We start from the raw sequence: 12,214 nt of genomic DNA on the forward strand, positions 1-12,214 counted from the left end.
ATAATAGACCTATAAAACATCTACACAATTATTATTTATTAATTAAAGCAGCGAATATGTCCGATATCACAGACCTGTGTCCAAAAACGACATTCGGTAACACTGTACAATAAGACATACTGTATTATTGCTCTAAGCAGCGGCTTCCAGTAGACACTGAACAAAAGGAAATCAATAAAAGTCCATTCAGTGTTTTACAAAAAAAACAAGTTTTCAATTTTACATACACTTTAAACACCCACCTATTCATGTATATGACACTACAGGTACACAATCCCCCCCTCTGAAATAAAAAATAACATTACAAAATAACAAATTCCAGCCAGGCGGGTTAACGGAACATGCATTAAACGGAGAAATGGACATATAAATACAACAGGTTTATTTGAAATGGTTACATAGGGTACGCAGAATCAAATACAAAAATATTACAGCTTGTATCGAAGCTGAGAATATTGGGGTCAAAAATAGATCTTTTTTTTTTCAAAATGAAAGGGGACAATTTCTAAGTAAAAAAAAACGACAAGACGTCACTTACTCTATAAAACAAATGATACTATTTTCCTCCAATCCCAGACGTGGGCCAGCTGTCATTAGTAGCGACGGACTTTTTTTTGTTCATTATGGGCTAATCATTTTTAATTAATCAGAAAATGAAAGTTAGGAGCGGCTCATTCCCTGAAATGCCCCCGCATGGTTTCTTTTCATATCCCCCCCCCCCCCACATTGGGCCTAATTCCGACCCATTCGCTAAGCAGCGTTCTTCCGCTGCTTAGGGAGTGGCTAAATCAATCAATGGTCGCCCGGTGCCCACATTTAGAATGTCGACATCTCTGTGTCAGCAGGCGTCTCCATGTGATAGACGCCTCCTGCTGCATTACCATACAGCATTATTATATTTTAAATTAAAAAAAGCCCTCCAAACTTAAAAAAATGACAGTTATGGGCCAATTGACTGCTGCATTACCATACAGCACTAATGTCGCTGTTTTCAAGGAACCAATAATTATTAGCTATAAGGTTTCATTTCAAACCTATCAGCTCATATTTTAAATAAAAAAAGACCTCCAAACTGAAAAAAATGACAGTTAGGGGCCAATTGACTGCTGCGTTACCACCTTCAACTGTATCACTTCACCAGTACATCGGCTCGACTACTGAGCCTTGGGGAGAGATAAAGTACCAAGGCTTGGTACAGCCCCTAACTGTCATTTCAAAGACAGACAGTAACATGACTGTTAGGAGCTGATTGGCCGGTACCTTATCTCTCTCCACTTTATCACTGTAAATCTTCCCCTTGAGGTACTGTAAGTGCTAGTGGCATCATCTATGGTCACCATTCAAGTCCAGGATATTCAGTCATGACAGACTGTTTCCTCTTAGTGGAGCTCATTGGTATAGGACAGGGGTTTTCTGCTCCAATGTGAAGCACTATAGAGACCGCTTTATAGAAACCTATAGCTAAAATCTTGACTGTTCTGAAAACAGACAGAAGTAAAATAGGCGGCGATGCAGGGGTGTAAGAAAAGGAACGCACTTGGGGCCTAATTCAACATGAGTTGTAATTTTAGCAAGTTTTGTAAAATGACAACTCCCGGCTGCAGGAGGTCGCCCAGCAGAGGGCAAGGACGCCATGCACTCTGGTTCCTGCTCCTAGAAAGTGAAGCCCCACCCTGGCTGCTTAGTCTAGCTTTTGGGGTGCAGACATGGTTTGAGTCGCTCCAGCTGCTTGTGACATCACGCAGCCGCTGCACACCCCCATAACCCCCCCCCCCCCCCCCCCCCCCGCATTAAAGGAGGTAACAAAGGTACTTGGTTTGTTGTTGTGGAAACTACACTAAGTTCATCCATGATCTTACTTTACCCCCAGAGAAAGGGAATGGCCCTTGGGCAGTGTGGGGCCCACCAGGCATTTCAACCTGGACACCTGTAGGCCAATCCAACCCTATAAAGAGGACAAGGGGAGTAACTGCAAATAGCAGCCAATCATATTCAATATATAATTTTATAGACTGTGCTAAATAAATTACTTGTGTCTGATTGGTTGCTGAGGGCAACAACTCCCTTTGGCCCTTATTCTGATTGAGTCGGACGGCTGCGTGTTCGCTCGGACGGTATTGTGTTTGCGCATGTGCAGAGGCGTATTTGCGCATGTGCGAACGCCTCGCACGTCCGAACACGGAGTGAGGTTCGTGCAGAAAATGATCGGTCGGAACAATCCGAACAGGGGGTGGAGAGGGGCGTGAAGGGCTGTTTAGGCTCATTACCATATGCGTATGCTCGCGTTTCATGGGCGTTCCCATGAAAACTCTGGGTGTACGTATGGTAATGCGGCTGTGACGCACGTGTGGGGGGGGCGGGCAGCTGACATAGCCGGATGCCAATTGCCCGCCCATATCCCTGCTTTCATTCGGAAAAATGTCTGTGTGGTCTGGAGCACTCGGTGCTGTCTGACCACTCGGTCCATCATTCGATGGTCGGTGACCATCGGAGGATGGGGGAGGTTCCCACTGATGGGGGAGTTGTTCACATGAAACATCCACTAACGGTCTGTCCCGCATTTGGACGGTGTGAGCGATCCGTACGGTAGGCGGGGCTAAGAACACTCGGTTCCTGTCCGAAATACACATCCATCTGAGTCAACTAGAATAAGGGCCATTGTCTCTAGAGAGTTTGGCAAATCTCTCCATGGCCCTTATTCTGATCGGTGCGGATATATCCGTGTGCGTTCGGCCCGCCGATGTTTTGTGTCTGTGCATGTGCAGAGGCGTCTCTGCGCATGTGCGATCGGGGCGTACGGCCAAATCCCGCATGATATGTGAACACTCCGAACAGGGGGTGGAGAGGGGCGTGAAGGGCTATTTGGGCTCATTACCATATGCATACGCCCCGCGTTTCATGGGAGTTCCCATGAAAACGCTGGGCGTACGTATGGTAATGCGGCCGTGACGCACGTGTAGGGGGCGGACATATGACATCGCCGGATGTCAGCTGCCCGCCCAGATCTCTGCTTTTGCACAGAAAAATGTCCGTGTGGTCTGAGGTTGCGGGAGCTGGTGGAGCACTCAGTCCTGCATTCGATGGTCTGCGACCATCGAATGATGGGGGAGGTTCCCTTAGATGGAGGAGGTGTATTCCGTGAAAAATACACGTGCGGTCCGTTCGGCCAGCTTCTTACCGCATACGGACGGAGTTGGCGATCCGTATGGAAGGCGGGGTTTCGCACGCACGGTCCTGGCCGCATAATCGGCTCCGGCCGCACCGATCAGAATAAGGGCCCATAAGTACTCAGTAATAGGTGCCCACGATTTAGGGCCATAGGATATATCACATGGTCATATTACTTGAGTGCTTCATCATCCCGAGCTGTAGGTCTTCTCATCCTAGTTGCACCATCATTAATTTACCGCTGCTGCCCAGTGTGAGCAATTTTGGATTGATGACACCTAATATGGTGGCTGCTGAGCAGCGAGGACCAGACATTGTAGAACCGAATCAACACCTCACAGGGCGCAGGTCTAGGACGTTGGAGACATACAAAATATCCTCAGGGAATATGAGGGAGCTGGTAAAGTAAACCAAATAGTCAACGAACGGTAAATTGATGCAGTCTTTGCGGCACTGGCTCACCAATGACGCTTACAAATTTGGCCAATGGACTAGGATAGATACTAGCAGCAACACATCAGTCAACATAGGATAGCCCGGCAAAATGTTGGCTGAAGGGAATCCATTTTGCAAACACGGCAGCCATTTTGCAGGCAAAACCAATCATTATGAGAACGATGAGTTCTTAGTTAACGTATGAGCCGTATTCCCACAAATATTTGTCCAACACGATGTGTGAGCAGCACACATTAAATAACAGAACATCTGTAGTTCAGGGTCCAGGCTCCTATCACAGCTTTGAGAGTCACAGTAACACATGGACCTATCATGAGGGTTACCATAGGGTGGTCACTGGTGGAGCAGGGTATGCAGTGTCCGCTGTCTGGGCAATATTCCTCTCAGGCAATCTCTGCAGAACCCATGTTGTCAGCGTTGGACCTTGCATTTGGGGTGGTCGGGATGCTCCTGACATAGCTGTCTTCAGAGACCGACATATCCAGCTCTGTAAAAGAAGTAGTACTCAGTGTACATTCATTTACCTCAGAATATATCCCAATGTGTCTATAGGTCTTATCCAGGGCCTGGTTAAGGCTTTCATGGGCTCCGAAGCAACTAATATGTGGTGGGACCCTCTCTTTGCAACTGGTCACCGGAAAGGGTGTGGAATAGCGGCCCGACTGTCGGGATTCTGATGGTCAACATACCGACATCGGAATCCCAAATGCCGTTACTTCAACAGGGGGATGAGTGCATCGAAGTTCTCGCCACAAGTTCTGTTCGCCCTCTATGGGGGTCATGGACCCCCACGAGGGAGAATAGCCCCTGTATGTTGGGATCCTGACTGACTGGCGTTTAACAGTTAGGATTCCGATGTCGGTATAGTGACCGTCCGAATCCCAACTGTCAGCAGGTCATCTGCCACCCATCGGAAAAGCCATCAGCCATCGATGTGTAATCATCAATGGCAATGGTTTAGGGTTACAGGTTCTCAAATTCGGTCCTCAGGACCCCACGCAGAGCATGGTCTCCTCACAGAATCACAAATGAAATAATTACTGTAGCTCCACCTGTGGAGCTTTTAAAATGTGTCAATGCGTAATGAATGCACCTGCGCACCTGCCGGGTGACCTCAAAAACGTGAAGTGTGTGGGGGACCGAGTTTGAGAACCCCTGGTTTAGGGCCATCCCTAGTTTGTTCCCAGTCTGTTCTACACAAACTGCTGAAATTCCAGTTTTGCTGCTTATACAACATCTAATCTGTTTTCTTCAGCGGAGTCTACGACCTTTGCAAATAACGTTAGCAATAAGCACTGACCAGTAATTTACTGAGGTGTGACAGGCCTGTGATTACTGCGGCACAGAGTGTACGCTCCCTTTCTGACACTCAGCGGTCTCCAGATGTAAGAGGACGCGTGAATATTCACCACGTCCCCGCTGAATCAGCTCTGGGGGCGCAGAACAGCCGCTAATGACCAGGCGGACACTGATTGCCCTTTCAAGTGAAAATATCCACAAAGCATGTCCTCTGTCTATTATACAAGAAAATATACTTCCTTCATACTCAATGTCAAGCGGGAAAATTATTTACTGTTTAATTGAAGGCTACAAGTAAAATGCAGCCAGTGTGAATGCGTGCTACGGTTAGGGCCCATTACAATGGCCTCGGAACAGCAGTAGGGGAGTATTAGGAATGGATTATTTTCTCCTACAGACCCGCCACACTCACGGACCATGAAATACCCATGATGCATTTCTGCAGTTGTCATTGGGACTCATTACTATTTTTTTGTTTGTCGCTAAGCAACCAGTGACATGACAGTGATGAGGCATTCCAGGCTGGAGTATGTTAGGGTGTTGCGGTCATGTGACTAGCACACGTCCTATATTGGTACTATGGGGTAGAATTGGCATTACGTGAGCATATACCACTTCTTCCCCTTGTATGAAGAAGAAGCGCGCACATTGATAGGAGGCGCTATCTATACCTGCTCTGCCACCTACAAGATGGTGGGCCCATATGAGGCGGGCAATGTGTGAACGGTCAGTGGCATTGACCGATGCAACACCGGCAGATGTCATTTCCCTACCACCACAGCAGGGACAGTGCAGTCTGCCAGCTCTGGGCTGCGCAAGGAAGATCTTGCGAGAGCATCGAGATCTTGCGCATTCCCAGTGCAGTCAGCCGGGAATGAGACACAGCATGTCAGCATGTGGGGGATCTGCCGGAGAGTGGACTTTTTACTCCCCCACTTCAGCATCTGAGGTGATAATATATCTCTGCGCTGCTGTTTCTTGATTCGCCTCAGTAAAGAAGGAAATGTTATACCCGCGCGATAAGTAGGGGTACAATATATCGACCCCAATGTCTTCAACTAATTATGTCTTGGTGCTACCTGTTTTCTGTCCTTCTTATAATAAAGTGACCAAAACTGTACCCCATACGGAAAATACCATGCATTTGACTTATCTATATATAAAAGGCGAACTACTCCTCACCTCTATGAGTTGAAGTACTGCCACTGACCACTAGAGGCCAATAGACAGACCAAATTTAAAGCAATTTTTGCAGGGACAATGAGCTGTTTCAACCTTGCTGGTTATGGAGCGAGGGAGCTGTAAAGACAGAGATTGGAGGTAGGGACAGATAGAAATCTTGGGGTTTGTTGTGAGCTGCAAACTGTCACAACTCAAAGTGAAAGTACAAATTGTCACAGCTCAAAGTGAAAGTACATTGCAGAAGCCGTAATTTTGACAGGCTTCTAACTAGTATTATATAGTTATATTTGACTTATATCATAGAAGGGCTGTTTACAGTTTATCTGGCCCCCTGTATACCCATCAGCTTCCTGATTGACACCATAAAACTGGATTCAGGTGAGATGGTTCCTAAGTGGATCATGCTGTTGTATCACTCACCCGTTTTAAATGTGTCGTAAAATCCGCTATCGGGAACCTCGTTACTTTCTGGGCAACAGGAGAACCCCCTCTCTCTCCACCTAGGACACATGGAAACATTAGCTACACAGAGAGAGTAATTCTACGTACTTTATACCAATCACTATGTATATTCTCGGACCCCGTGTAAGGAAAGATGTAAATGGACATATCACAGGGGTCATACTGCTGCAGTTTTAAAACAAGGCCAATCATCAGTGATCTTACAGTGATATGGATACATATCATCCTGCTGCCAAACGAAACCAAACAACATGGTTGCAAATGAACAAATCGATAATATTGTGCTCTCGTTTCCCCGCTCACTTATTTTTCAATAGCATACACTCGGGACTATGATTATCCTATTTATTTATTCTATAATCATATAGTGGCAATAATATTATTAATAATAATAATAATACAATTATATTATACAATATTCTAAATAATTATTATAATTCTATCATAATTAATATAATTATAATGATATATTATTAGTAATAATAATAATAAAAATAAAAATAATAATGTAATATATATAAATAATAATTATAGAATGATTAATACTCATAAGAATTATTTTAGTTATATAATAATAATAATAAATAATAATAAAACAATAAAAATAACTATAATAATAATAAAGTAAAGCACTAGGCTCCTGTCACATTAAGAAGCCGGTAGTACAGCCAGTCTATCTTCCAGAGAAGCTGAGCATCTCCCGGGCTCTCAGTGTGATGAAACCAGGGGCTCGGCCCTTATTGTGAAGCCACACCCTTTTCCGTTAGACCACACCCCCTTTCAGGGACAGGAATAAGTCAAAGCACAACGGATTTCACAGGATACACGGCCGCCCCTGATTTTCCCCCTTCCCATCGCCTTTATAAACTAAATTGCCCAGATACCAAAACAAAAAAAACTGATTACACATTTATCTAGTTTTAAACAAGAAACATATAATTTGCTGCTCCCATAATAACCGGTAGCTTAGCATCGCCCGCATCAGCTCTGACAAGTATATACAGATATACAGTATAGTAATTAGCTGCCAAGAGATATTCTCTGTGTCATTAGGTGACACATTAGCCGGACTCACCAGTGCAGGAGAAAGATGTTTGCGATGAGCACAGCAGAGACAATATCGGTGAGAATCCACATTAAACTGTACTGTGCCGGAGTCTGAAAGACAATACACATAGAGGACATGAGACTCGGGGACAAAGAAGCCCACGGATGATTGATGGGAAGCTTATCAGGGACCAGAGTGTATAACTGGGAGGATGGTGCAGGATTATCACAGTTCTGTAATAGAAGTAGCGGCGAGGTGGCAAACTAAGGCACCAGGAATATTGTACCAGGAGAGATTAACCAGCAGAGCTGGAACCGGTCAGGATCAAGGGCAAATGTCAGCGATGAGAATTTAATGCAAAACATATACCTGTATAACCAATCAGTGCAACAGGCCAACTGTACAGATCTGTAATTGCAGTTCATGCAGTCTACCTCTATACGGCGCTGTGGCACCCTTGTGGCGCCTTTTAAATACAATATCAGCAACATGACCACTGCAGTTACATGTGGTACATGAAGGGCAATCTCAGATGCGCAGTGTTGTATGTGTAACGGAATAGAATTACAGTCACGTCAGGGTATTACCATGAGGAACATGGGCCTGTCCATCTTCTTCAGTGTGTTTACAGAGTTGGTGGTGACGGAATAGGCCCCCGAGCACCAGGCCAGGGAGAAGAGCCACGGCTCGCTGACCACGTACAGATTAGTGGTGATATTGGCAGCGGCATACGTCCTGTAATTAACACAAAGCCACCCGTAAGTTCCATTAAAGTGACACAATCAGGTAATCCTTTGTTGGAATGAATTCAGTCTATATACAGTAGTTACTGTACTGTATACATTTAACCCTTTCAGGTCCCACGTCTAGTCAGGCTCAACAGCCCTAGCGCTAGCAGCAGTTCCAGTGGCGAGACACTTTAAAATAAGAACATTAACATCGTTCAACATTCAATGTAGACCATTTAAAAAAATAAAATAAAATTACAATTCATTTAAACATTTAAACCAGAATGTTTAAATTGCAAAAAAAAGTAATTGTCCTGCAAAGGGTTAAGGTCATTAAAAACACAAAAGAGTGTAACAACAATAAAAATCTTTCAACACACTGTACAATTTTTTTGACCAATTTGGTTGAAAGACATTTCCATTGAACCCAGTGTCCTGGACGAAAGATGTTGACAAAAGATATTGTCAACAAACAAACGATGAATGATGATGCGCATACCTGCCAGTTGTTCATCAAGATTGTTTGTCAACTGTGCATGCAGCTCAATTTGAATATCTTTCAAAAAGAGCCTATAAACTGTAGCTAGATCTTTCTTCTTTCGTCTGTCGTCAATATATTTCGTCAACATCTTTAGTCCAGGACACTGGGTTCAATGGAAATGTCTTTCAACCAAATTGGTCAAAAAAATTGTACAGTGTGTATGCACCCTACACACACAATATACTGTATATATATTTTTGAAGCAACATTGTATCAAAACTGCTCTTAGTAAGAGGGTTATATGCCCGGACATAGCATTTGTATAACAATATCAGGAGAAGCCTGAAATAGGGTTGGCCATCGTTGCAATTGCCATCGATGGCAATTCTGCAACTGGCCATCGATAGTGCTAAGCTATGCAATGGCTGACCATCGATCTTTTTACATATCGATGGTCATCCATTGTGTTTGAATGATTGGCCTGTGGGCCAATCAAAATATGGGGGCGGAGCTTTGCGGGTATCGGGGCGGAGCTATGTTCCGTGTCCTGGCACTTTAAAAAAAAAAATCAAAACATTGTTTTGCTGTTCCATCGATGGAGGGAAACCATCTTGTTCTCCCCCATCGATGGCAGAAGTATTCGACCTCGGTCATGAACCATCAATGATTTTGAATGGTTGATGGCCATCCCTAGCCTGGAGAGAATTCACTCATTTCGCTCCGTTTTCCGTGATGATCTCCCCCTCCTGCCTGCATCGCTAGGAAAGAGATGCAGGAGATCTAACTGCTCCTTCAGGGAGTGCGGGTGACTACCCAAAACACTTTGAGTCTCCCACAACATCCGCGTGAGTAGGCAAGTATGAATAAGACGGAGATATAGGGCCTAATTCATGTTTGTACACACACAGGCCGTTGTCATTTCTAGGCTACAGCGTCTAATGTTAGCAACTGAAGGTGCGCAGAAATGACGAGAAGCCCACCTGAGCTATCGGAAACTCCAGGCGAAGGGTAGGACTATGCCAACCAGATTAGGCAAGGCGGGACAGACATGGGCTCTATGGTTTTGTGTGTATGAGCTCACATCTGACGGAGGAAACGGGCGCGACGACATGTCTGCATTATCCATCCACCTCCAAACTGTCACCTCTCGTCATTCATGAAATCCTCATTGTTTGGGGAATCGTAGCGGGATCGCAGCGGCCACATGCACATTGTGATCGCAGGAGCGGGCCACTGCTCTGTTGCAGGAATATACAAACATGAATTAGGCACATGGGGCCTGATTCAGAAAGGCTCACTAAACTGCGTACATATAATTCCTAGCGTGCCCATAAAAATCGCATGCCACCGAATCCCCTCGCATGCTCACTTTCTGTCTTTAATAACAAAGGGCCTAATTTAGGTTGGTTCGATAAGCAGTGGTCATTCGATGCCTAGCGAGCCCATAAACGAAATAATTTTAAACATGCTTGGGATAGCCCTATTGATATCCTTACATTCCAGGGGAACGCCCATAAAACACTGGGGGCGTTCCTCTGCTCCGGGGCTGGTGTTCGCCCCTCCCTCCCCTACTCGTACGAATGCCTCGGCAAGTGTGATACTCGCTGAAAGCGTTTGCATAGGAGTCTGCACATGCGCAAATATGCACATGTGGCACCATCAGAACGGGGCCGAATTGGGTACAGACTCAGGCCCTCTGTCTGCAGGAGGACATTCTGGCTGATGGGCTAAGCAAAACACCAAGTACGTGGAACATGGCTGCCATGTATGGCATTACCCAGAAGCCTCCATCTTTGGAGAGTCCCATTTGCTTTGCAGGCAGTACAGTGTTACCATGGAAACCTCAAAGTACAACTTCTGAGGAAACTACTGAGCAATATGCGGAAATAAAAGCTAAACGCGCCTTTTGCAGTGAAATGCGTTGCAATAAAGGATCAATGGATTTGAATGAAATAATATATATGTATTATAGTGAAATGGTACCTGATGTCCTGCTGGGACATCTGGCTGTACGGCAGGTTCAGTTTCACAATGCGATTGCTGACAAGTTCCTCCACGGTGGCTTTGAAGCCCAGAGTCTGCTGAAATCCCGGCGCCACAGACTGGACGAAGTACCTCATGTCGTTTGGCAGCCACAAGACCTGTAAGAGTGGCAGGTGATGGCGGCGGGATATCGGAACTGGTTGTGTGACTCATTATCAGGTAATTGCTTTCACTTTGTCAACAAAATCCAAACAAGTTGCTATCGGCAACAACACACTTTCTCCCTAGTGGAATCATGAATCCATGATGACAGGTGGACAGATACAGGTGTGAGGACACCAGGAGAGTGACACAGCTGCAGGAACAGATACGTATCAACTTTCTTATATTTTGATAAAAATTAACTTGTAGTGTGTAATTGCATTGTAATTTAACTCTCTACTGTATACTAGGGGGTTAGTCGCAGGGAGGTAGATAAAATGGGTGGGGCCCTGATTGAGAATCTCACTCAGTGCATGTTGTGCAAGATGTATGCGCACCTGGAGCAAGAGTCCCAGTATGAATACATCTGCACGAGATGTGAGCGAACGTCCGCCCTGGAAGCCCAGGTCACTGATCTAGAGCGGACCGTTCAGCGACTGAGGGATATTTCCAATCTTGAGCAAAGCCTAAATAGAACGGTGGAGGAGTTGCAGATGGGGTCACTGGTAGAGGAGGAGGATCAGGTAGCCAGCTGGGTCACGGTTAGAAGGGGAAGCAAGAGGGACAGGAGGGACAGGAACGACATCTCAGATCTATCACACCCGAACAAATTTGCCCGGTTGGACGAAGTTTCGGGGGAGGATAGAGACGAAATGACGGAGCTGGAGGAGACGGCTCCCTCTAGCAACCAGAGGAGAGGTACCTCTAGCTCAAACGGGAAGACAGTTAGTGAGGTACCAAGGCAGATAGTGGTGGTAGGGGATTCCATCATTAGGAGAACAGACAGGGCAATCTGCTATCGGGACCGCGATCGCCGCACGGTCTGTTGCCTCCCGGGTGCTCGGGTAAGGCACATCGCGGACCGAGTCGACAGATTGTTGGGAGGGGCTGGGAGCAACCCGGCGGTCTTGGTGCACATCGGCACCAACGACAAAGTCAATGGTAGGTGGGATGTCCTCAAGAAAGAGTATAGGGAATTAGGTAAGAAATTAAAGGCGAGGACATCTAGGGTAATTTTCTCGGAAATATTACCAGTGCCACGCGCTAGCTCAGGGAGGCAGAGGAAGATCAGGGAGGTAAATGTGTGGCTTAAGGATTGGTGTAGGAAAGAGGGATTCGTGTTCATGGAACACTGGGCGGACTTCTCGGTCAGGCGCCATCTTTTTTGCCGTGATGGATTGCACCTGAATGAGGAGGGGGCTGCGG

The 12,214-nt window shown here is 45.8% G+C and overlaps 1 protein-coding gene across 3 annotated transcripts in view; it reads right to left on the minus strand.

Annotated features, from left to right (window-relative positions):
- Nucleotides 1–365: 365 nt before the first annotated feature.
- GDPD4 (glycerophosphodiester phosphodiesterase domain containing 4) overlaps nt 366–12,214 on the minus strand; it is a 50,084-nt gene continuing 38,235 nt past the window's right edge. For all 3 annotated transcript variants that reach the window (XM_083170197.1, XM_083170198.1, XM_083170199.1), the window contains 5 exons: nt 10,808–10,965; nt 8,203–8,350; nt 7,643–7,725; nt 6,526–6,605; nt 366–4,111 (listed from right to left, as the gene is read on the minus strand). In XM_083170197.1, coding sequence (XP_083026323.1) covers nt 4,008–4,111; nt 6,526–6,605; nt 7,643–7,725; nt 8,203–8,350; nt 10,808–10,965 — 573 coding nt within the window. In that variant the 3' untranslated portion in view covers nt 366–4,007. The remainder of the gene's footprint in view (nt 4,112–6,525; nt 6,606–7,642; nt 7,726–8,202; nt 8,351–10,807; nt 10,966–12,214) is intronic.

The sequence above is a fragment of the Crinia signifera genome, chromosome 2 (genome assembly GCF_055691185.1).
Source record: "Crinia signifera chromosome 2, ASM5569118v1, whole genome shotgun sequence".
NCBI classification, from domain to species: Eukaryota; Metazoa; Chordata; class Amphibia; order Anura; family Myobatrachidae; genus Crinia; species Crinia signifera.